The sequence below is a fragment of the Podarcis cretensis genome (assembly GCF_951804945.1).
Source record: "Podarcis cretensis genome assembly, chromosome: 15".
Taxonomy (NCBI): domain Eukaryota; kingdom Metazoa; phylum Chordata; class Lepidosauria; order Squamata; family Lacertidae; genus Podarcis; species Podarcis cretensis.
In genome coordinates, this window is record NC_137185.1 from 3,874,787 (window position 1) to 3,899,694 (window position 24,908).

Here is a 24,908-nt window from a genome sequence, read left to right on the forward strand (position 1 = left end):
TGGCATGGAGACGTTTCAGGTTGAACAGACTCTCCCATCACTCATTGAATGGATACAGACACTGTCTTCAGTCGAGCTGAAGGCACAGGAGAGCAGCAGGACATCTGAACTGCTCAACAACGTCAGGAAAGGTGAGCTATTTTGCAGCCCTTGCAACGACTTTGTAAGGTAGGCCTGCGTTTATGTTAAGATGTGGGTGAACATATTGGACGACACAGCGATTCTTCAAACAGCTCTTGTTTATTCACAGGCCAGAACAGAACTGGGCTGAAGGGTTCAGCCAACCTGCTTATATAGAGCTCAACTACAAAGCAACAGTAACAACTCTCTGTAACTATCCAATCACTGAACGTCACTTTCAATTCCTTATTTGCATATGTGGACCTGAGTGAAAACTATCTACAGTATCCCCCTGCTGGCCCAGGGTGAGAACTTCAGTACATAACACCTTATTAATTCCATACTGCAGCCAGGCAGGAGTTTGCCTCTTGTAGTTCTGCCACAATGTTTTTACCCCTCCCTAGATGACCCTTGGGGTCCGTTCCAGCTCTACAATTCTGTGATATTTCACATTTCTTTTGCACTCAGGTTTTTGCTGTTTCATCTTGACTTACGATTCTGCCTCTTATCCTTGGGTTCTCTCGCAACACTGACTGATTATCCTGATTTAACAGCAAACACATAACCCTCCCAAAAGATGCCCTAATTCTTCATCATGCTAATTATTGCTACCAACTGTCATAGTGATTGGTGGCGGTTGTTTTTCCCGTTGGAACAAAATGCTTAAATAAGATCAGCCCTTTGTTCCTAAGCAAAGCTTTTCCAAGACAAGTTTTCACCGTTAGCATGATAAATGGGAAATACGTACAATTAATGTATTATTATTGTTTTCTGTAAAAGAATATTGCAGCCTCCTCCTCACTCTGACGATGCCATAATTATAATTCCATAGTAGACTAGTGTAAGGCGGCTGAAACTAAAAGCCAAAAGATCACATCTGTGTGGTTATATATTGCCTTTATGGTGGGTAGATTAAAAAATAATAATAATATTGTGTTTCAATGTTGTAATCCACCCTGGAACCTAAGGGTGAAGGGTGGGTAATTATTAGTAGTAATTCTTATTTTAAAAGTTTTGTGAGAATCGGACGATATGCCCCCTTCTTTTTGACAGTGTAGCCTGTATAGATCAGAAGTTACCCCAACTGAGTTAAGAGAGACTTACTCCCAGGTAAGGTAAATCTCCATAGGTAGTGGAGATAGGTCCACAGACCTGTCTCCCTCAGGAGGTCGTGGACTCTCCTTCCTTGCAGGTTTTTAAGCAGTTGGATGGCCCTCTGCCATGGATACTTTAGCCGAGATTCCTGCATCAAAGGGGGTTGGACTAGATGACCCCGGGTTCCCTTCCAGTTTTACGATTCCATGTTGCTATGACAATGTGTACACATTGTCTTCTCTCATAACACTAGGACTCGCAGACATTCGATGAAGCTGGAAGATTCAGGACAGATAAAAGAATGGACTTCCTTGTGCAGTGCAGAGCTGGAACTGTGGAACTCTCTGCTGCAGGAGGCAGTGATGTGTCCACCAACTTGGATAATAATAATATAAAAATAATTTATTATTTATACCCTGTCCATCTGGCCGGGTGTCCCCAGTCACTCTGGGCGGCTTCCAACCAAATATTAAAAACAACACAGCACCAGACATTAAAAACTTCCCTAAACAGGGCTGCCTTCAGGTGTCTTCTAAAAGTCAGATAGTTGCTTATTTCCTTGACATCTGACGGGAGGGCGTTCCACAGGGCGGGTGCCACCACCAAGAAGGCCCTCTGCTTGGTTCCCTGTAACCTCAGTTCTCGCAGGGAGGGAACCACCAGAAGGCCCTTGGAGCTGAATAGTTCCCGGATTTCATTTAATGTCCCCAGATTTATATTTTAAATGTTGCAGATTTATTAGTTGGGAATGAACTTTGCGTGATTGGTTCAATGGCACAAGACACATCATATGGGGAGTTCTGGTGAGGCAAAATGGCGGGCGTCATGGCAGCAAGCAACTCCTGAAGCCAGCCAGAGCCAACTGTGCTACCAGGCTGGCTCTGGGCTGCTGAGACTGCCGCTGCCACCGCCACTACCGAGGGGGAACCAGGGATGCCTGGCGCATCAACTGGGGGAACCGCTGACACCCGCCCCCCCGTGACCCAAATCGAGCCGGGTGCGAGAGCACCTGGCCAGCTGCCCAGCGGCACTTGTAGCCTGCTCCACGGCGACTAGCGCTCCAAGAGAGCAGGCCGGGGCCCAGAGGAAGGCAGCGCGACAGAGGAGACCACAGAAGAGAATATATTACTTCTATTTTTTTTTAAATAACTTTTTTAATACGGTAACTTTCCCCCCTCTTTTTTTTTTTTAAGTGTCCCCGGATTATTTGAAAAAAATCTGGTAAGCTACACCATACATTTAAAGCACTCTTAGATCACTTTAACAGTCACGGCTTCTCCTAAAGGATATTGGGAACTGTAGCACGCTGACATTACAGAGCTATAATTCCTAGCATCCTTAGCAAACTGGAGTTCCCAGGTTTCTCCACAGCTGTCCAAGGGGTAAACAAGAGTTCCAAAACTAGCAGTGGGAGCACACTTGAGCCAGAGTAAATGGTCTTATATGCACAGACAGAGTTGGTTGTGCCTATCTCCCACCCTACAAGTCCCAATGGGTACCAGCCTCCATTGGACTAGCACCTTAAACACAGACCACTGCATTTAGGAAACTTCACATAACAGCAGTGATTGGTTGCATTGCATTTGCTGCTAGAGGGCAGTGGAGAGTTGCGAGAAAAGGTCATAGTGAAGCAGATAATCAGGTTATGTTCCTAAGAAGTGTGAGTGTGAGATTGTTATTGCTCATCGCACCTAGCAATTTATCATTCAGCAATCAGTGCGGTTGCAGGTTCAACATGACAGGTTAAAAACGTGTGGATATGCATCCGGAGAGAAATAGCGAAGGGTATTTTATTCCGAACCTACTTTGCAATGTTGAAGTGAGGATGAAATTGGGTGGCGTGGCGTAAGAAAGACCGTGTCTGCCTCCTGATTTTTTTTTTTTATTCTGTAAAATATATATCCTGCTTAATTGTAAAAAAACAACAACACACCCTCAGAGCAGTTTACAAAAAAAAGAGTAAAATCAAGAGAAAATCACAACAATAACACAATTAAAGTTAAAATACTAAAACAGATTAAAATTACCTCAACTTTCTAAGCATCTGGATATGCTTGTCTAAGCAATAATGTTTTTATCAGGGGCCGGAAAGTGTACTGTAAAGGTGTCTGCTTGATCTCAATAGGCAGGGAGTTCCAAAGGGCAGGTGCTCTCAAATTTCGGTAGCGCTCCCACCTCTTGCGATCTATTGTACATCATTGTTATGATGCCTCCTGCAACACAGGGCTGGGTGACCACTGTCTCTCTGAGCCTAGCCTACCTCACAAGGTCGTTGGGGGGATTAAAGGAGGAGGGGGAAAACCTTGTATGCTGCCTTGAGCCTCCTTGGAAAAAAAGGGTGGGCTATAAATGGACACGGGTGGCGCTGTGGGTTAAACCACAGAACCTAGGACTTGTTGATCAGAAGGTCGGCGGTTCGAATCCCCATGACGGGGTGAGCTCCTGTTGCTTGGTCTCTGCTCCTGCCAACCTGGCGGGAAGGTAAACGGTGTTTCTGTGCACTGCCCTGGTTTGCCAGAAGCGGCTTAGTCATGCTGGCCACGTGACCTGGAAGCTGTACATCGGCTCCCTCGGCCAATAAAGCGAGATGAGCACTGCAACCCCAGAGTCGGCCACGACTGGACCTAATGGTTAAGGGTCCCTTTACCTTTACCTTTATAAATGCAAACAATGGAAATAGATATTATTATTTGGGGTGGGAAAGAGAGGAAAATTTCTCTAACCTCCTTCCTCACAAATTATGTTGGAATTTTTTATTTTCCCTGGTTGATAGCTCTGTTCTGCTGGTTCCCCTGCTGTGGTCTTGAGTGATACACTCTGAGCAGGATTTTACCACTTCAATTAGGACTTAGTTGCAGATGAGGGCTGCTTTCAAGCCCAGATTAAGAGTTTAACCATTTACATAAATTGCCCCTCCATCCTTACGAGATATACGGAAACATTTGTCAGAAATGTAATGTTTTAAGGAGAGAAACATCTCCCCGCCACGCCTTTCTCTCCAGCAGGCTGCAATAAAGCCATAAAACGCTTTTTAGAAAAACAAAATGGCCAATTACCCTAACTGCCTCGTCTCAGCAGGGAAATGCCACAGTGAGCTGCGGCATTGTCTTAAAACATCCCTTTCCATAACTCTGACAGGCGGTGAGGGATGGGGAGATGTGGGGCTGCCATGGCAACCAGCGGTCTCGGCCTGCAGCACAACAGGCCTGACACCTGTAAACAGAGGAAAGCCTTGTTCCACCAGCTTTCCCCCCCCCCCCATTCCTTGATGAAATTACCCCCTCCCTCCTGCTGGCGTGTGGGATGCTGTCGAGAAATGTTAAAACCAGTCATGCAGCAAAGAGGCAATCTACTTTCCAGAGGAAGTGAATTACTGATAGCTTGGATGGAGCTGCTGCCAGTCAGAGTATGCTCTGCTGAGCTAGATGGGTAAATGCATAAGAACCCTGAGAGAAGAGAGTGCCCACACTGGTTCTTGCAATGTAATCAACAGACAGACAAATTTCAAATGGTGCCGGGGGCCTCAGTGAAATTTCTGCAAGCTGGATGTTGGGTAGGTAAAGGTAAAGGGACCCCTGACCATTAGGTCCAGTCGTGGCCGACTCTGGGGTTGCGGCACTCATCTCGCTTTATTGGCCGAGGGAGCCGGCGTACAGCTTCTGGGTTCTGGGTCATGTGGCCAGCAGGACTAAGCCGCTTCTGGCAAACCAGAGCAGCGCACGGAAACGGCGTTTACCTTCCCGCCGAAGCGGTACCTATTTATCTACTTGCACTTTTATGTGCCTTCAAACTGCTAGGTTGGCAGGAGCAGGAACCGAGCAACGGGAGCTCATCCCGTCGCAGGGATTCGAACCACCAACCTTCTGATCGGCAAGTCCTAGGCTCTGTGGTTTAACCCACAGCGCCACCCTCTTCATTTAAAACAGAAAGTCGCATTTAAATCCAGTTTAAACTGTGACAGAGACTATTTCAAGAGGGCAACAGCTGATGTAACGTGGCAGCTGTTTTGGTAAGGAAGTGAGCAGATATTCCTGCTCTCCAACCTCAGCTTCCAAGGCCCCTCTCTGCCATTGATTCACATGCCTTCCCCCCACATCCTGGAGGACAGGCAGCATTTTCAAAACTCGTGGCACCTGAAAATATGGTAAATATGTGTTATGTACTGAGTTGAATAGGATCCAAAATGCAGCAGTCTGATTGGTCCTAGAACAATAGGATCCAAAATGCAGCAGTCTGATTGGTCCTAGAACAATAGGATCCAAAATGCAGCAGTCTGATTGGTCCTAGAACAATGCAGCATTATGATTGGTCTGCAGGAGCCACCCAATCCAGCTCCAGATGGAAGTGACTCCACAACCTGATTGGCCTACAGGAGAATCCTGGAATTAGCCAATCATGTGCAGCCCATTGTGTAAATAATGTGTAAATAATGTGGGGGAACTTCCATTCCTCCTCACCACTATGAGCTGAATAAAGAGCATGAAATCCAGTCTCGACTCCGAGTATATTTCAATATGTGAATACACTGTTTTAAGAAATCATCAGTTTGAACAATTAATTAAACCACAGCCCTTCCTTATGGAGAAAGTGGAAAGAGAAAAGTTTCCCTGCCTCTCTCGTAATGATAGAACTTGGAGATATCCAATGAAACTGAAGATTGGCAGATTCTCATTTATTTGGCCTGATCCTTTCAAAGTTTCCTTGGATATCCTCCTTTTCCTTTAGCCGCCTTGCATGGGCATAGCCGGCCGTGGTGGGGGGCACGGGGCTGCTGCTTCCCCTAAGCCAAGTAAATAAATAAAAGCACTTAACTAAAAGTAAGTTTTAGTTTTTATAAGTTGCAAGATTTCTACAATTCTATGATCTACGACTCAGAAGCTGAACCATGGTACACCACGCGGAAGAAGAAACTTGGCAAAGATCAGATAAAAGAGCTGAACATAGCAGACCTATTAAAAGAGGTGGAAATCTTTTACCCCACCACAAAAAAGGCTCTGCTCATCTCTCTTGCTCAGCCAGGCACCATTTGCACCCTGGAGAAGACTTGGTCGAGGATGACACGGGGGCATCTCAAGTGGCTATGCTTCCTGAGCATGCACAGAAAAAAACTGCTTTGGGGAAAACGGAGGGATTTGAGATGAAAAGGTTTTCAGCAAATCCAAGAAAACTTGTTTTAGCTTAGATTTGTTTAAAATAATAAGAAGAAAAAGCATGTTCTTTGTAATTTTGCAAAACACACTCGTTAACCACACGAAAGGTACTCCCTGATGTTAATTTTTTAATTTAAGTTACAGGTAGGTAGCCGTGTTGGTCTGCCGTGGTCAAAACAAAACAAAATAAATAATAAAAATAATTTTAAAAAATTCCTTTCTGTAGCACCTTAGAGACCAACTAAGTTAGTTATTGGTATGAGTTTTCGTGTGCATGCACACTTCTTCAGATACCATGCACATGAAAGCTCATACCAATAACTAACTTAGTTGGTCTCTAAGGTGCTACTGGAAGGAATTTTTATTATTATTATTATTATTATTATTATTATCATCATCATCATTATTATTGTTATTGTTATTGTTATTGTTATTATTGCTATTATTGTTATTATTGTTATTATTAACTTCCTGGCTTTCAAATGCCTGGAGAGTTTGACAGATTTCTTCCTGAGGTCAAAAGAAAGTGATTTAAAACAAGAGTTATTGTTGAGACATTTCATTCTGAATCTGCTAGGCAGACAGACAGAAGATGAGGACAGGTGGGTGTCCAAGATAAATCCTGTCAATTGGAGGCGGCGCAGATCAACCCCCCTGCTCCTACAGGGTTGCCAACTTGAATAAAATATTGGGGGGGGGGGGCAGGTGCGCACACACACAATGCCCATCAACTTCTTTTATAAAAAAACGGAGGCATTTTTGTTAGGAATGGTTGGAGAGGACATTAAAAAGGAAGATCAGAAATTATTCCTGTATGCCACAAGAGCAGGAAGACTACTCCTCGCACAGAGATGGAAACAACAGGATATTCCGACAACTGAAGAATGGCAACAGAAAGTATTGGAGTATGCGGAATAGCAAGGCTAGATGGAAGAATCCAACAGCAGGACGATGAGAAATTCCAAAAAGAATGATCCAAATTTATGGTATACTCAGAGAAAACTGTACATAAAGACACAGGACTGAAATAAAACTCGTAACGTTTATTGTAAACATTTGGTTGGACCACAAGAAATATTGCTGTATTATAATAAGGAATGTATGTCAAAAGTATAATACAAAAGTTTATTGAGGAATTATAGATACTTATAGAATGTATATATAGTAATCACGCTTAAGCAAGAGCAATGTAGAGAAATGAGAAGAGGGGTGGAAGGAAGTTAATTCGGATGAGATATAGATTTAAAGGAGAATAATATTGTTAAGCTGTATTGTGTTTAAGATATTTGGAAAAAATGGAAGAATGGTAGATGAAGATGATGGATTTTTTGGAGCTAGCCGACCTAACCAGAAGAGTCCGCGACCAGAAGGAGGAGTATCAGGAAGAATGGACTAAATTTAATGATTACTTAGTTAAATATGTCAAGTTAAATTAATTGGAAACAGCTTGCAGATACTTAATTGGCTTAGGATTTTATGTAAATTGAGGAATTAATATGTTTAATTTCAAATTGAAAAGATCTAAGGATGTTGATGTTCAAGTTAAATTTTATAAGAACTGTGATTTGGAACACCGTTAAAAGGATATGCATTGAAATTCAACCAAGGGGAAGCGAGGAAGTCACTTAACAATGTTAATAAGTGTAATTTTTAATAAGGTTATGATTTATGTTTGTTTATAATTTTGTGAAAATCAATTTAAAAAATTGGGGGGGGGAAAGATATTTGGAAAAATTATTGGGAAAAAACCAATGCCCATCAACTTGGGCATTTTCGGAGGGGGCTCGTATGCCCCCCCCCAACTCTGCTCGTGTCTCGCCCCCTCGCTCCGCAGCCTCTCCGGCTTCCTCCCTCCACTTCTCCCGGAAGCCCAGCCGCCTCCGGGATTCCAGGCCGGGCTTTCCCTCCCTCCCTCCCTCCCTTCCTCCGCACGCTCCGCTGCCTGCCGGCGCCTTATTTATTTAAGGTCTGAGTAAGAGCCGCGGTGGGGAGCGCGCCTCTGGCCGGGCGGCCGACGGGGTCCCGATCTGCCGGCTCCGAGCAGCCTCTGCCGCCTGCAGAGCGGAATGGGCGCGGTGAGTGTGACCCGAATCGCGTTTACACGATCACTTTTCAATCCGGTTCTAAACTTTCCCCTGGTGTCCTCCTCCTTGCGCCTTTCTCCCAAAATATAAAGAAAATCCAGGGGCTCCTCGCCAGAATCTCTTGAAAAGTATTTGTTGCAAACTGGGCAGATGCATTTTTTCCTTTTTTTTTAAAAAAAAATGCAATTATTTTTTCCAGTTCCTTGGGAACGGAAATCCCTGGGAACGGAAACTCATTGTAAAGCTGCGGCGGCGGCGGCTTCCTGGCAGAAGCGGTGCGCGGGGTGCTGTGTTGCGCAGGCGCGCGCCGTGGATCCCGAAGAACTTTGTTTCTGGGGAAAGGGAGGTGGCGGCTTGTTAAACGGCGGAACTCACTGCGACAAGAGGCAGCGATGGCCACCGACGGGAGGGGGGCGGCTTTCAAAGAGGATGGGACAGGTGTATGGGAGAGGAGAAGGCCATCGGTCGGAGGCAGGGATGCCTCTCAAAATCCAGTTTCTGGAGGACACAGGAGGGCATCGATCTCCTTTATTGGCATAAAAAAGTGCATCGTATACATCATGGGTAGGCAAACTAAGGCCCGGGGGCCAGATCCGGCTCAATCGCCTTCTAAATCCGGCCCATGGACGGTCCGGGAATCAGCGTCTTTTTACATGAGTAGAATGTGTCCTTTTATTTAAAATGCATCTCTGGGTTGTTTGTGGGGCCCGCCTGGTGTTTTCACATGAGTAGAATGTGTGCTTTTATTTAAAATGCATCTCTGGGTTATTTATGGTGCATAGAAATTTGTTCTCCCCCCCCCCCCTCATAAAGTCCAGCCCCCCACAAGGTCTGAGGGACAGTGGACCGGCCCCCTGCTGAAAAAGTTTGCTGACTCCTGATATACATGGATCAGAACACAACACAGTTAACGAAATATAGTCGGAGATGCTTTAGGATAAAACTGTCCAGGCATCTTGAGGTACGAAGATGGCTCTTAGGACCTAGGTAAAGGTAAAGGGACCCCTGACCATTAGGTCCAGCCATGACCAACTCTGGGGTTGCAGCGCTCGTCTCGCTTTATTGGCCAAGGGAGCCGGCGTACAGCTTCTGGGTCATGTGGCCAGCAGGACTAAGCCGCTTCTGGCGAACCAGAGCAGTGCATGGAAACGCCGTTTAGCTTCCCGCCAGAGAGGTACCTATTTATCTACTTGCACTTTGACGTGCTTTCGAACTGCTAGGTTGGCAGGAGGAGAGACCAAGCAACGGGAGCTCACTCCATCGCGGGGATTTGAACCGCCGACCTTCTGACTGGCAAGTCCTAGGCTCTGTGGTTTAACCCACAGCTACGGTGATGTAATTTCATAGCATTACTCAAAAAACTTGCCACATTCTCCACAACGTCATTCCTGCAATTGTTCAGCAGATAAGACTCCCTAGAAGAGTCAGTGAGATAAATCCTTTCCTTCAATAAGGGGGCCAAATACTTATCAAATATTTTTGCATAAAATGGGCAATTAAAAAAATCTGTGTGTGATAGATAGTTTTGTGCCACAAGGGCAGTATCTTTCAGAGAATGGGATTTTCGAGAATCTACCTTGCAAAACCGCAGACAGTGAGATGTTAAATCTTGCGAGGGAAAGAGCTCTGTGTAGGTAGGGATCGCAAAGCTGTAAATATAAATATGTGTAAATATGGAGTGTCCTGGCTAAACAAGGGTGGGATTCCCAACCCCAAGGGGGAACAGGTTTTCTTGGCTGCACTGCGAAGGGGTTTGAATTCAATCTCTAGGATTCTGCACTTGATTTTCTGGAATGCTTCCAACTGTGGGAGCATAAGCAGCGACTCGAGTGATAGGCCACAGGTTCTGATTTTGCTCTCAACGCAAGATAGCCGTTTGGAGTGGTGGGATTCTGCCAGCATGTGGAAAGTTAAAGAAGACCGATCGGACATGAAATGTAGGCGGAGCCAGAATTTTATAATGGTGAGCAGCGCTTTGGTTTCCGGCAGCCTTTGTCCAATTTCCAGGCACATGGCACAGAACTTGGCAGCCCCGAGATTTTGCGCAGAAATTGGGATTGGATGCGTTCCAGCAGTTGGTTAGCTGCACCAATCCATAATGGAACACCATACAGGAGTTTTGGGGCTACAGTGGTACGTCGGGTTACATATGCTTCAGGTTACAGACGCTTCAGGTTACAGACTCTGCTAACCCAGAAATAGTACCTCGGGTTAAGAACTTTGCTTCAGGATGAGATCAGAAATTGTGCTCTGGTGGCGCGGTGGCAGTGGGAGGCCCCATTAGCTAAAGTGGTGCTTCAGGTTAAGAACAGTTTCAGGTTAAGAATGGACCTCCGGAACGAAGTAAGTACTTAACCCGAGGTACCACTGTACTTGGAAGTTAAAGCTGGGATGAATTGATTCCCTCTGTTAAAAAAAAAACAAAACAGGAGTTAACCAGAGCCTGGGGTATTCGCTCTGTTAAGTGTGAGCTTACAATGGTCCCGTATTTCCAAGAAGTGTTATTTTGGAAGTGGATGGCTAGGTATTTAAAGTTTTCAACCTGTTCCAATGGGGTTCCATTGATCTCCCACCTATGAGGCTTCCAAGATCTTGAGAAAACAAGCACTTTAGATTTTGCAAAGTTCAGTTCCAGTCTGTTGGCTGTACAATATTCCTGGCAACGGCTCCAAGCCATTGTGCGAGACAAGATGACTGCGTCATTGGCATATAGTAAGATGGGAACGTAGGTGGAGCTGAGCTTCAGGGAATGGCCACCCACCCTGTGAAAACAGGGTGCAAGGTCGTTTAAGGTTGAATAAATACGGGGTTAAGACGAAACCCTGCTTTGCCCCTTTGTTGGCAAGGATTTTGGGGTTTAGCCTGCCCGAATGGGGGCATCTCACTTGGCAACTCATGGAGGTGTGTAGTTTCCTGATGAGAAAGAGTAACCTTTCAAAGATGTTCAAAATGGACAGTGTTCCCGAGCAGCTCTCTCAGGACAGTCAAAGGCTCCTTTCAGGTCCAGAAACGCTGTATACAGTTATTGATGAAGAGCACTAGAGTATTTATTCAGTTGGTGGCACAATGATCCAAGGTAGCTTTACCCTGGCAAAACCTGCTTGGGGCCTGCAAATTGGGATACCCACTGGGTAAGCTTTCTCAGAAGATGCTTAAAGGTAAAGGTAAAGGGACTCCTGACCATTAGGTCCAGTCTAGGCCGACTCTGGGATTGCGCACTCATCTCGCTTTACTGGCCGAGGGTCATGTGGCCAGCATGACTAAGCCGCTTCTGGAGAACCAGAGCAGCGCACGGAAACGGCGTTTACCTTCCCGCCGGATTGGTACCTATTTATCTACTTGCACATGACGTGCTTTTGAACTGCTAGGTTGGCAGGAACAGGGACTGAGCAACGGGAGCTCACCCCGTCGCGGGGATTCGAACCGCCGACCTTCTGATCGGCAAGCCCTAGGCTCTGTGGTTTAACCCACAGCGCCACCCGCGTCCCTAGAAGATGCTTAGCATAGAGCTTTTCCACTATGGAGGAAGGGGAGTTAAGGATTTGCCCCCCAGCAGTGTAACTTCTGATGGCTGAAGTTTTGAAAAACCTTGGCATTGGGTTGCCCAAGGATTTCGCCTGTTCAGGGTCGTATCAGAGTCTGAAGGGACCCTTGGAATGGCACCCTTTTGTGGAACTCCCTCCAGTGCCCCCCTCAGTGGTACCTCGGTTTACGAACTTAATCCGTTCCGGAAGTCCATTCTTAAACCAAAACCGTTCTTAAACCGATGCGCGCTTTCCCTAATGAGGCCTCCCACCGCTGGTGCCCTTCCACCGTTCGGATTCTGTTCTTAGGCTGAGGTAAAGTTCTCAAACCGGGACACTATTTCCGGTTTTGCGGAGTTCGTAAACCAAATCGTTCTTAAACCGAGGTACCACTGTATGTTATTTGGTGGGAGTACCACAGTCGGAGAATGGTGGACTCACAGAATTGTAGAGCAGGAAGATTCCACTACACCACATTTTAATGTATGCCTCTCTTCTCCACCATTAAATGCATTTTTGTATATAGCTTTTGGCGGGAGGTCTGCATCACAAAATCCGGAGAAGTATACATACGGGTTTAAGAAGCACGAATGAGATAGTTTTTCATCAAAAGGCAAATAAAATTGAAATGCTCCTCCATGCCTCAGGTACAGGTTATGACCAGGGAACTGTGGGAAATTTAAAATGGCACCTGTAGCATCTCATCACTCTCTTTGGGAACCCCTGCTCTAACCACTACACCACATTGCCCTTCCCCAGTAATGCCTTTTTGGACAATTGGCTCTCCCCTCTCATTGGGGAACTGCATTTTGCATCATGTATTGTTTCTGGGAACTGCAAAGTAGGTAAACTCAGATTAAAATGCAAACGGATGCAAATTCCACTTCCATCTGCTCCTCGCATCCAGGAACTCTCTCATTATCCGACTTTCCCCTTCAAAAGCCATTGATGGGGCACCTTTTCCGCTTCTGCCCTTCTCTTTCTGGGGATGCGGCAGAGATCACCCCGCCTGCCCCTTTTATCTTTCCTCCTCTGCACTTGTTGCTGCCTTTGCCATGGCAACGGAGGGGGCTGTTTGTGCAGGTTGCCCGGGTTTCTCTTCCTGCATAATCAGACTTGGCAGTGAGCGAAGGTAATTGACACCGAAAACCGGTCCAGTTGGAAAGAAAACCAGGCCCGGAGTCTTGCTCTGTCTGGCCCGGAGCGGAGACCCTCCTGTCAATGATTTAGCAGCCAACATCCTGCTTACTGCAGTGGCCAATCGGATGCCTCCAAATAGCCCATAAGCAGGGTACCAATGCAGCTACCCTGTTTTGCTTCAGCCAAACTGCTGTTCTCAGTAATAGATTATTGTATTTTAATATTCTGTTGGAAGCTGCCCAGAGTGGCTGGGGAAACCCAGCCAGATGGACAGGGTATAATAATAATAATAATAATAATAATAATAATAATAATAATAATTATTATTATTATTATTATTATTATTATTATTATTATCTGATGCCCAAGCCCAACAGCAGCCTCCACTCCTGTGGTTTCCAACATCTGGGATTCACAAGGATAGCTGTTGTGGCCTCCTCTATGGATTTGCCTGACCGTCTTTCAAAGCTGTCCAGGTTGGTTGCCATCTCTGCCTCCTGCAGCAGTAAAAGTCTAAAATCTTCCAACATTCAGCTTTTCTGGATGACCCCGCTTAGTTCCAGTGCTCTGAGATTTAAATTGGCACCGGGAGTAAGTTCCTTTTCTCCAGCGCTCAAGCCCCACTCACACCTGCTTGCTGGCATCTCAGCCTCAGTTTTCCCCATCTGGTAAATGGGAACAAAGCAAGTGATAAATAGGCTGTCAGGCAATCTGCTGCTGTGGGAATCTGCCTTTCCCACTGCCCCACTGCCCTTTCCTTCTTCCCTTCCCCTGCAAACGTTTGGGTCATGGGACCTGCCGGATGAGAAGCCGCCAAGTTTGGAAGCTGAGCCCCACCAACAATGTCAAGTTCAGCAGGTTAAGGAAACACAGTGATGTCACCTGACCCTGTTTGTTCAGAGCTGCCTTGAAACAGCTGGGCGAAGGATGGTGGCTGGTTTGGGACACACAGCCAAGTGCCATGAATTCCAGTTTCACTTCTTCATTTTTGGATTTCCATTGAGAGTTGATTTTTGCGACAATAATAATTCATTACTGGCTGAATTAACACCCTGACCTTCCTTTCCAAGGAGACCACGGTGGCAGGCAGATACGGAATTTAGAAAAAGAGTGAAAACAAAGCAAAAACAGATCAGAACATTATCGATTAAAAGCAGTTTTGGAAAAAAAAAAAAACCATTGTAAGAGCAATGACAGATAAAAACCTTCTTCTGCCCTGTGATCAAGGGATTTTCCAGTGCTGGAAAAGTCTTCAGTCACTGTATGCCTGGGTAAAGAGGAATACCATGCCCAGTTCTGGTTGCCTCGCCTCAGAAAGGATATTGTAGAGCTGGGAAAAGGTTCAGAAAAGGGCAGCCGTCATGCTCAAAGGGGATGGAGCGAGTTGAGCGTCTCTTCTCCTTGCGGCACATTAACCTTTGGAACTCGCTGCCACAGGAGGCAGGGATGGCTTCCGAGTTGGATGGCTTTAAAAGATGATTAGACAAGTTGATGGAGGACTAATGACAAACCTAGACAGCATCTTAAAAAACAGAGACATCACCTTGCCAACAAAGGTCCGTATAGTTAAAGCTATGGTTTTCCCAGTAGTGATGTACGGAAGTGAGAGCTGGACCATCAAGAAGGCTGATCGCCGAAGAATTGATGCTTTTGAATTATGGTGCAGGAGGAGACTCTTGAGAGTCCCATGGACTGCAAGAAGATCAAACCTCTCCATTCTGAAGGAAATCAGCCCTGAGTTCTCACTGGAAGGACAGATCCTGAAGCTGAGGCTCCAATACTCTGGCTACCTCATAAGAAGAGGACTCCCTGAAAAAGACCCTGATGTTGGGAAAGATGGAGGGCACAAGGAGAAGGGGACGACAGAGGACGAGATGGTTGGACAGTGTTCTCGAAGCTACCAGCATGCGTTTGACCAAACTGCGGGAGGCAGTGGAAGACAGGAGTGCCTGGCGTGCTCTGGTCCAGGGGGTCACGAAGAGGCAGACATGACTAAACAACAAACCACTGTGGTTCTGCTCTGCCTCTACAGTCAGAGACATTAATACTTCTGAATATCGTAAGCTGGAGACCACAGGAGGGGAGAGATACTGGGGAAACAGAGGCAGGTTTAGCTCTGTCCTGGACTGGCAATGGAATGGAGAAGCCAGCTCTGTCGGGGTGTTAATGCTGTGAGCCCCTCTCCAAACTATACTCTGGCTGTATAGATGTGTAAATAAAACCATATAACTGAAAGACCTCACAGTCTCTGCTAAACTTCATTCCAAGGAAACTGAATCCTGGGGTCTCTTGGTCCTTGGAGAGGCATGCAACAGTATGTATTTTTTTTTTTTTTTACACAAACTTTACTCCAGTCCAATCCAAATAAGTTTATTGTACTAGCCATTGGCCATGACAATTCTGAATCAAAAATAAATACAGACAAAAGGGGTGTTGCGCCACAAATAATGGCCTCTATTTCGATCTCTGCGTCTCCCTTAAGTTCATGGCTGTATTGCCCAGGGTCTTTTTTCTGATTGTTTTAGCCGCCAAGGCAAAAACGGCAACTTTATGAGTCACTGAAATGTTTCCATCGCTAGGAAGTCATGGGACCTTCTCTGCCGGGGAGAGACATCTTTCCCGAATGGGTCCAGGGAATAGTGGGTCCTGGGTCCAGTGAATAGTGGGCAATATAGTAAATACAGTCGTACCTTGGAAGTTGAACGGAATCCGTTCCGAAGGTCCGTTTGACTTCCAAAACATTCGAAAACCAAAGCGCGGCTTCTGATTGGCTGCAAGGAAGCTCCTGCAGCCAATTGGAAGCCGCAGAAGCCCCATCAGACATTCGGCTTCCAAAAATTGTTTGGAAAACCAGAACACTCACTTCTGGGTTTTGATCATTTGGGAGCTGATATGTTCAGGAGCCAAGGTGTTCGAGGTCCAAAGTATGACTGTAGTGCAATCTGTCTTCCATCTGTGGTTGCCCACAGAGTCTGTCTCCGTATGGCACCTGTTGTACCGTCCTCCCGGGATGGCGGAAGGCATAGGTTGAAAATGCAGCTCGGTAAAAGCAAATTGTAGTTGGAGGCTGGCCGGAGATTCGACAGGCCGTAAAATGGACCGTCGCTTTACCCCAGTATATGCTTTTAAAATTACTGCGTGCACACACAAGAAATTGCATATATCCAAACTCTTGGGGCTGTCCCACAGCTACGAGCAGGTAAGGGAAAGAGAGAAAGATCTCCCAACACTCGTGCTCAGAGTGGGCCCTATCCAGGAAGCAAGGCTTAAAACAGGCATAGGCATACTCGGCCCTCCAGATGTTTTGGGACTACAACTCCCATCATCCCTAGCTAACAGGGCCAGTGGTCAGGGATGATGGGAGTTGTAGTCTCAAAACATCTGGAGGGCCGAGTTTGCCTATGCCTGGCTTAAAAGCTCTTTTCTTACTGGGTTACCCAAGCCGACCCAATGCAAAAATAGACTTTAAATTCTCCCTCTTGCTCTGTAGCTTGGATGGCCCTGTGAGATCTCATGAGGGCGTCTGAGCAGGCCCTTCTAAGCCTTAGAAACCCTTTCTGCCACGGGAAACCCTAAGCACACCTGGTGCAAAAAGAGCTTTTGAGCTCTCCACTTTGCTTGGATTGAATTTGCGCTGTTTTGAGGAGCCTGCCTTCAGCCGCGTATACAGTTGAAATCACTGCGAGTTAAACGTGCGTCAGGTGCGGTTGTACTTTATGCGCTCCAGGTCCAGAACCGGCAGCTGGGTTTTCGTTTGTTTGTTTTCTTTCTGTGTGTTTTTGCCATGCGCTGCCTCTTCCCTCTGGGAATGCAGCAGACGGGCAAATATGCTTCTGTGTGATATGGAGCCGGGGCCAAACCACCTGTGCCGTCGCTGTCGATCTCCGGCGGGAGCCTTGTGGGCAAAAAGAGACAGCTGGGGGTGGGCTGGCTCTGCATTTGGGATCCCGGGGCCTCGAGGAATCAATATTTACGGAAACTGATCCCAAGTGTTGTGTCTTTCCTGGCTCGGTTTGGAGGACAGGAAATTTTTCTTTCTAAGGGATGATTTTGACGCCTGAGCCTTAGATTCTTTTTCTGCCACACACACACACACACACACACACACACAGTGGTACCTCGGGTTACATACGCTTCAGGTTACAGACTCCGCTAACCCAGAAATATTACCTTGGGTTAAGAACTTTGCTTCAGGATGAGAACAGAAATTGCTCAGCAGTGATGTGGCAGCAGCGGGAGGCCCCATTAGCTAAAGTGGTGCTTCAGGTTAAGAACAGTTTCAGGTTAAGAACGGATCTCCGGAACTAAGTAAGTACCTAACCAGAGGTACCACTGTCTGTGTGTGTGTGTGTGTGTGTGTGTGTGTGTGTGTGTCAGATCTGCAAATCTGTCTATACCCTGCTTGCAAATTCTCTCCTCCCCTTTTTATTGAAGTATGTCAATTCAAATAACAGAAGCACAAAAAGAAAAAAGCAGTGCAATATATCTGGAAGAGACTTGAATCAGGTACAGTGGTACCTCGGGTTACAGATGCTTCAGATTATAGACTCCGCTAACCCAGAAATAGTACCTTGGATTAAGAACAGAAATCGGCAGTGGTGTGGTGGCTGTGGGAGGCCCTATTAGCTAAAGTGGTGCTTCAGATTAAGAACAGTTTCAGGTTAAGAACAGACCTCCGGAACCAATTAAGTTCTTAACCTGAGGTACCACTGTATTAATAATCCTCATCTGACTGGGTCGCCCCAGCCACTCAGTCTGGTACCACTGTACTTAGGAACATCAGAAAAGCCAAATTTAATGCTGTGGTGTAGAGAGGGAGTTCCGTGTGTCTGTGTTTGTTGCGTAAAGGATAAAATCCCACCAAAAAGCACAGAATTTTTCCGGATCCTCTAAGCCTTTGGCAACACATAATTTATATGTTGCTTCATCAGCTAGTGCTAAACTTCTTTTCAAGGGATGATTCCGACGCCTGGGGCTTGGATTCTCTGTCTGCCTCTTTTATTTTTAAAGAGCGGATCTGCAAGTCTCTCTCTCTATACTCTGCTTGCAAATGTCACCCTCGACAAAGTCAAATATTGAATGTGTGCACCTTCCTAACTGTTGAATGGGGACGTATTATGTTGACGGCTCTGGCCTGCCTGCTGTTTTTAGGGGGGGGGGTGGTGTCAAAGCGGGTGCTCATTTGTTTCTCTGCATCTGTCCTTTTGCTGGGTTTTCTAGTTAAAAGATGCCAGGGGGTTTTAAAAAAGGGAATCAGGATGCTGTTGGAAAAGCTGTCCAGTGGTTCTGCCATTGGCAAAACTAGCCAGTCGGAAGCAGGGCGGAAGGGCAACAGCCAATTCCTGTTTTGCCCCATTATCTGGTATTTTAATATCATTTTTAATTGACTTTACATATAAGCCTCCTCCGGAAAAGAAACCATACGCAGGAAAAACAAGCCTGCACTCAGAACTCAGGATTGTCATTTCACATCCAAAGCACCATTAATCACTGGGTAGCCCAAAGGTGGAAAGAGGAAGCAGTCCCGACCAGAGAAGATTGGCAAACTGTTAATGGACTATGCTGAAATGGCTAAATTAACTGGAAAGCTCAGAAATGAAGATGACAAGAAATTTTAAAAGGAATGGGAAATGTTTATTATGTATTTACAAACGTATTGTAAACAGGTTCATACATTGGCAGGATTTAAAGAACACTTGTAATTGTAGAAATAGTATAAATAATTTGGAGTAGAAAAGATATGCAGTTGAAGAAGAAAACTAAGGAACCGGGGAGAGGGGAGTCACAGGATTTGGAGAATCCCATTTTATGGATTTGATATTGCTTTTGTGTATAATTTGTTGTTTGTTTGCTTGTTTTTTATTTTCACTGTCTTTGTTGAAATAATAATAATAATAATATGAAAGCAAAGCACCATTACTCATTGGAACTGGCATGGTTATGGGTGCTACATAATACTCATTCCAGTAAGAAATTGGTCTTTTAGCCCTTTGGAACTCCCTGCCCAATGGACTTCAGGCAGGTGCCTTCACTGTACTCTTTTCGGCGCTTGCTAAAAACATTTTTGTTCAGACAAGCCTACCCAGATATCTAGAATGCTGGTGTGTTTTTAGTTTATTGCTGGTTTTAGTGTTTTAACTGTTTCCTTTTTAAATCTCATTTTATATATTTCACACACCGCTGTTTTCCTCCAGGTTTGATGTCGCCGTCTGCCCTGCGTGGTTTGTTGCCATGGCCGATACAATCTTTGGCAACGGGAACGACCAGTGGGTCTGCCCCAATGACCGGCAGCTAGCATTGCGAGCCAAGTATGTCTCTCTCTTTTTGACCCCACGCTGGGGCAATTTCCTACTGGGGGGGGATATCCTTTGTACACTGATGCTGTGATAACCCTTTTTTTAAAAAAATAAATAAATAGAACTGCCTGCCAATATTAGCTGCTGATTCCCAATAACCGCTTATTTGTAAGTACCGTATTTTTCGCTCTATAAGACGCACCAGACCACAAGACGCACCTAGTTTTTGGAGGAGGAAAACAAGAAAAAAAATATTCTGAATCTCCGAAGCCAGAACAGCAAGAGGGATCGCTGTGCAGTGAAAGCAGCAATCCCTCTTGCTGTTCTGGCTTCTGGGATAGCTGCACAGCCTGCATTCGCTCCATAAGACGCACACACATTTCCCCTTACTTTTTAGGAGGGAAAAAGTGAGTCTTATAGAGCAAAAAATACAGTATTTCAAGGGCAGCTTAAGGGACACGATGGCCAGAGGCCAAAGTAGACAGAGCAGCAAACGAAAAAATTTGGACCCTGTGTTGGGTCATCCAGTTAGGGCTGCCAGGTGGGGACAGCAGCAACTTATGAATATTGCCAGCGGAGGTTCTCTCTCAGATCTGGCGTATTGTGTGGAAACAAATTCTCATCACAAAAATATGACGTTCCGAAGTTCTGCTTGCAGAAACTCCGTTTAAACGTTACAAAACAAACGATGCATTGTTTCATATATTTCCACCATTACCTATACTTAATCCCAGTATAAGGCTCAAGGACATATCTTTGCTAAAAACCAGCTTTTTCAGCTTAAAAAAAACAACCCCAGAAGATCTCTGTCCCCCCCTCTTTTTCCAGCTTGCTTGCATCTTGGCCAACGCCCAGGGAGATCTGTGTGCACTTGGGAAAATAGCACATGACTCTGGAAGTGGTCCGGGCTACCTTCAACAGCATAAGCAAACACTCTGAAAACCTGTGACTCAATCATAAGCTTGGCCCACCCCAACTTTGCAGTGGAAAAATACAAGCCTTCTGCCAATTTGTCCGTACATTCTGCACCGTAATTTAAATGCAATGCAATTTCAACGGTGCACCGTTTTATGTAACGTTTATTAAAAAACTTCCAACATCCCAGACCCTGAGATTTCAGAGCCCGGACTTGAGACTTAGGGGTGGCCCCTGGTGATGTCAGAGGAGGTGGACCCCGTGATGTCATAGGGGCAGGCCCTGGCAATGTCCGTTAAGCACAGCGCAACTGCGGAGAGCCTGTCATTCAAAAAAAAGGAAACAAAAACAGAGACCTCAAATGAGTCAATTTGTTGTTGTTTAGTCGTGTCCGCCTCTTCGTGACCCCCTGGACCAGAGCACGCCAGGCACTCCTGTCTTCCGCTGGCTCCCGCAGTTTGGTCAAACTCATGCTGGTAGCTTCGAGAACACTGTCCCACCATCTCGTCCTCTGTCGTCCCCTTCTCCTTGTGCCCTCCATCTTTCCCAGCATCAGGGTCTTTTCCAGGGAGTCTTCTCTTCTCATGCAGTGGCCAAAGTCTTGGAGCCTCAGCTTCACGATCTGAGTCAATACTGGATGGAAATCAAGAGCGAAGCATTAGCTAAAGGGGGTGTTCTTATGTCCAGCTGAATGAGGGGACCATTCCTTCTCACCTGGTTAGGGAGCCTGGGTAGGGGAGCTGCGCTTGCCCACCTGGAGATTCACATACCTGCCACCTGCCGCCTCTGCCTGAAGGGCAGGCACACCTGGAGTCTTCAGGTTAGCCCTGTGGGGCGGAAGGTGTCTGGCAACCCCTTCATCCTGCCCGTTGGTTAGAGGCAGGGCATGGAAATGAGAAGTGATGGAGGAGGCAAGGAATTAACCCTCTGCCCACAATTGATCTTAACCCCCCTCTTCCTTCCATGTGGAAATTAAATCACACAGGAAGGTGTCAGGGTGCTGGACAAATACTGCTCAATATTGACATGAGTCTACCAATTGTCTGTGGGTTTGACTGCCTCATACGTGTCCTGTTTGGCTTCCTGGAAGGTTGTAAAATTGAAGATTAAAAATGGGATTGCTTGGATTTATTTTCTTAGTTCTATTTTTTTTTTTTTTATTAAACCTTCCTGTCCAAGTCGTTTCCCCCTCCACCCGGTCCTCCTGGGATGTTTTTACTGTGAGTGATTTGTTACTGTCTTGTTATTTCGTGGCAGGGAGGTAGTATTTCATCCCTTTGGCTCCCTGTCTTCAGTTTGCTTAGGAAGCTGCTTTGTGCTGAGTTAGACCCATGGGTCCATCTATTGCCCACACTGGCTGGCAGCAGCTCTCCTGGGTTTCAGCCAGGGGTTCACTCCCACCCCATTTGGAGACCCTGGGGATTGAACCGGGGACATTTTGCATTTAATAATAATAATAATAATTTATTATTTATACCCCGCCCATCTGGCTGGGCTTCCCCAGCCACTCTGGTTGGCTTCCCAAAAAATATTAAAATACTGTAATACATCAAACATTAAAAGCTTCCCTAAACAGGGCTGCCTTTAGATGTCTTCTGAGAGTCAGGTAGTTGTTGTTCTCTTTGACATCTGGTGGGAGGGCGTTCCATAGGGCGGGTGCCACTACTGAGAAGGCCCTCTGCCTGGTTCCCTGTAACTTGGCTTCTCACAGCGAGGGAACCACCAGAAGGCCCTCGGTGCTGGACCTCAGTGTCCGGGTAGAATGATGGGGGTGGAGACGCTCCTTCAGGTATACTGGACCCGAGTCCGTTTAGGGCTTTAAAGGTCGGCACCAACACTTTGAATTGTGCTCGGAAACGTACTGGGAGCCAATGTAGATCTTTCAAGACTGGTGTTATGTGGTCTCGGCGGCCACTCCCAGTCACCAGTCTAGCTGCCGCATTCTGGACTAGTTGCAGTTTCCAGGTCACCTTCAAAGGGAGCCCCACATAGAGCACAGATTCTCCTCCACCGAGCTGTGGCCCTTCCCCAGCCCAGATCTAAATGTACTTTTTTTTTAGGATCTACAAACTAGGTAATTTTTTTATAGAAAAAGTTAAACCTCTCCCCAGGGAGACTTGCCCAGTACCTTCATTAAATTTCTTTAGGTGCCAGGCACAAAAACATTTCTTTTTCCCCAGGCCTTTGGCTAATTAAACAATCTATGGCCTTTTAAACTCTCTCTGGTTTTTGTTTTTTTGATGTGTGTGTTATCGTTGTTTGTCACTTTGGTCTAGTTTTTTGTGCTTTTATGTTGTAAACTTCCCCGTGATCCTCAAAAGAAGGGTGCCGTAGAGATTTAATAAAAAGAAGTAAGTAAACAAACCACCTAACTTGAATGTATTGATTTTAAAGCACGACAGGCGGAGTTGATTTTTTAAAACTTATTTTTTCAAAAAGAAAGCAATGCAACGTCTGTTAGTACGGATTATTTCGTGTTTATTAAGATTCTGATGGTTTTAGCATATATACTTGGACGAAGTTCTGTTGGTGTGCTCGGAGATGACGCTCAGATTGTTTGATTTTCCTAAATGTGTAACCGTTACGTGTAATGATTATTATTGTTTTTTAAATCAACATCCTTGCTTCATGACGAAGCTCTTCTTTCTCTCCCCCTCCTCTGAATTCCTTTCCTTCTAGGCTTCAGACCGGCTGGTCGGTGCACACATTTCAAAGCAACCGGCAGAGGAAAACGCAGGCGCTGAACGCCAAGGAGATGGACGTCATCCTGGAAGTTGTCCGTCGGGCGGAGAAATTGGACATTGTTGAACAGCAGAGGATTGGGTACGGTTGCCGGCGCCTTCGTGTAGACCTGAGGGTTTCTCATTTTCTAAGAAGCTGCCTTAACACCACACCCCAGACCCTTGAGCCTTCTAGTCCAGTGCTGTCTGCACGGGCTGGCAGCAGCTTCTCAGCGTTTCCAGAAAGGGAGCCTTTCCCGGCCGTGCCATGAGCCGCCAGTCGTTGAACCCAGGGCAATTGCACAGATGCTCTGCGCCTCAGTACCAGTTCTTCCCCTACAAACAAGGCAAGGTGCTAGACCTCATGGTTCTGAATGGCAACATAGGAAGCTGACTTATACTGAGTCGGACCATGGGGCCATCTAGATCTGTGTTGTCTACACTGGCTGGCAGAGGCTCTTCAGGTTTTTAGACTGAAGTCTCCACCAGGCCTGCCTGATGGTGCCAGGATTGAACCTAAGACCTTCTGCATGCAAACCCATTGCTCTGTCACTGACCAGCAGCCCTCCCCCAATACCTCTCTGGAAGTGTTGATAGGAGCGTGTCCTCTGTGGCTTAGCTGCCTTTTCCTGTTTCCTCACACCACTCACAATTTTCTAAAACTTCTTTAACGGCAGCTGCTCTCCTGGTTTCCAGACGGGTCTCTCCTTTCCTTACCAGGAGATACCGGGATTTGAACCTGGGACCTTCTGAACGCAAGTCAGATTCCAAACCACTCCGAGAGGTGGCTACAGTTGGTTTGTTTATATACCGCTTTGGGGACCAAGGGCCCACCAAAGCGGCAAACGGAATATCCGTGCAAAAGACAAATGCAAGAAAGGAAATGCAGAACTGCAGCGAAAAGAGTAGATTGGGAAAAGCCATATAAAATAGCGACATCGCCAGATGAACTGCCCGTCACACTTAATAATGCATCTTTAAATAAAAATTATTATTATTATTATTATTAAGCTGCAGTCATGCTTGGCTCTGGAGCATTCTGGATCTCACATAACCCAGCTTGTCCCACATTCTGCCCTCCAACCGGTTGCTCCAGCCACTCGCCTTGTAGCAAGCCCATCCACCAATGATTGCCCCAAGATGGGTGCCCTTGCCCTCATCACTCCCCGAAGTGAAAACCCCAAAGGGACAAATCCCTTTGGTGTCTTCCCCTTTGCAGCTGCCTCATCAGATAAATAGATATATCTATCTATCTGCGCATGTTGGCATTCAGAAGACCTTGGGCTCAATCCTTGGTATTCTCCAGGTCCTTGCAGCTCTGCTCTGGCCACACCCCTCTCCTCAGCCACACCCCCTCTTCTCCAGGCCACGCCTCCCACCAGCCCTGATTCACACCCCTCTCAAGGGTTTCTGCCTGGCTGGGATGTGTCCCTGAACTCTGGTAACGCCTTTTACTTGCCTTGATGGGCAGAGGCAAAAGTGGCCACCATTGCTCCATCATCATCATCAATCATCATCATCAGATTCCTCACTGGCCTTGCAGACAACTTCGTTGTCCAGAAAGTGGGAGAAGCAACAAGAGGAACAGCCATTTTAGATCTGGTCCTAACCAATGTTGATGACCTGGTTAGTGGGGTAGAAGTGGAAGGATCATTAGGCGCGAGTGATCATGCTCTTCTGAAGTTTACTATACAGCGGAAAGAAGCAGCCAAGCATACTAGGACTCAATTTCTTGACTTTAAGAAAGCCGACTTCATAAAACTTAGGGAAGTGCTGGGTAATACTAGAAGGAAAGGGAGTTCATGATGGCTGGGAGTTTGTTAAGAGGGAGATAGTAAAAGCACAACTTCAGGCAATACCAATG

General features: G+C 46.1%; 1 protein-coding gene across 1 annotated transcript in view; it reads left to right on the forward strand.

Moving 5' to 3' along the window:
- The first annotated feature begins 8,301 nt into the window (after positions 1-8,301).
- RPH3AL (rabphilin 3A like (without C2 domains)) overlaps positions 8,302-24,908 on the forward strand; it is a 57,139-nt gene continuing 40,532 nt past the window's right edge. Inside the window, exons 1-3 of the mRNA XM_079955840.1 lie at positions 8,302-8,440; positions 19,308-19,421; positions 23,004-23,147. Of these exons, the coding sequence (XP_079811966.1) occupies positions 19,345-19,421; positions 23,004-23,147 (221 nt within the window). The 5' untranslated portion in view covers positions 8,302-8,440; positions 19,308-19,344. The remainder of the gene's footprint in view (positions 8,441-19,307; positions 19,422-23,003; positions 23,148-24,908) is intronic.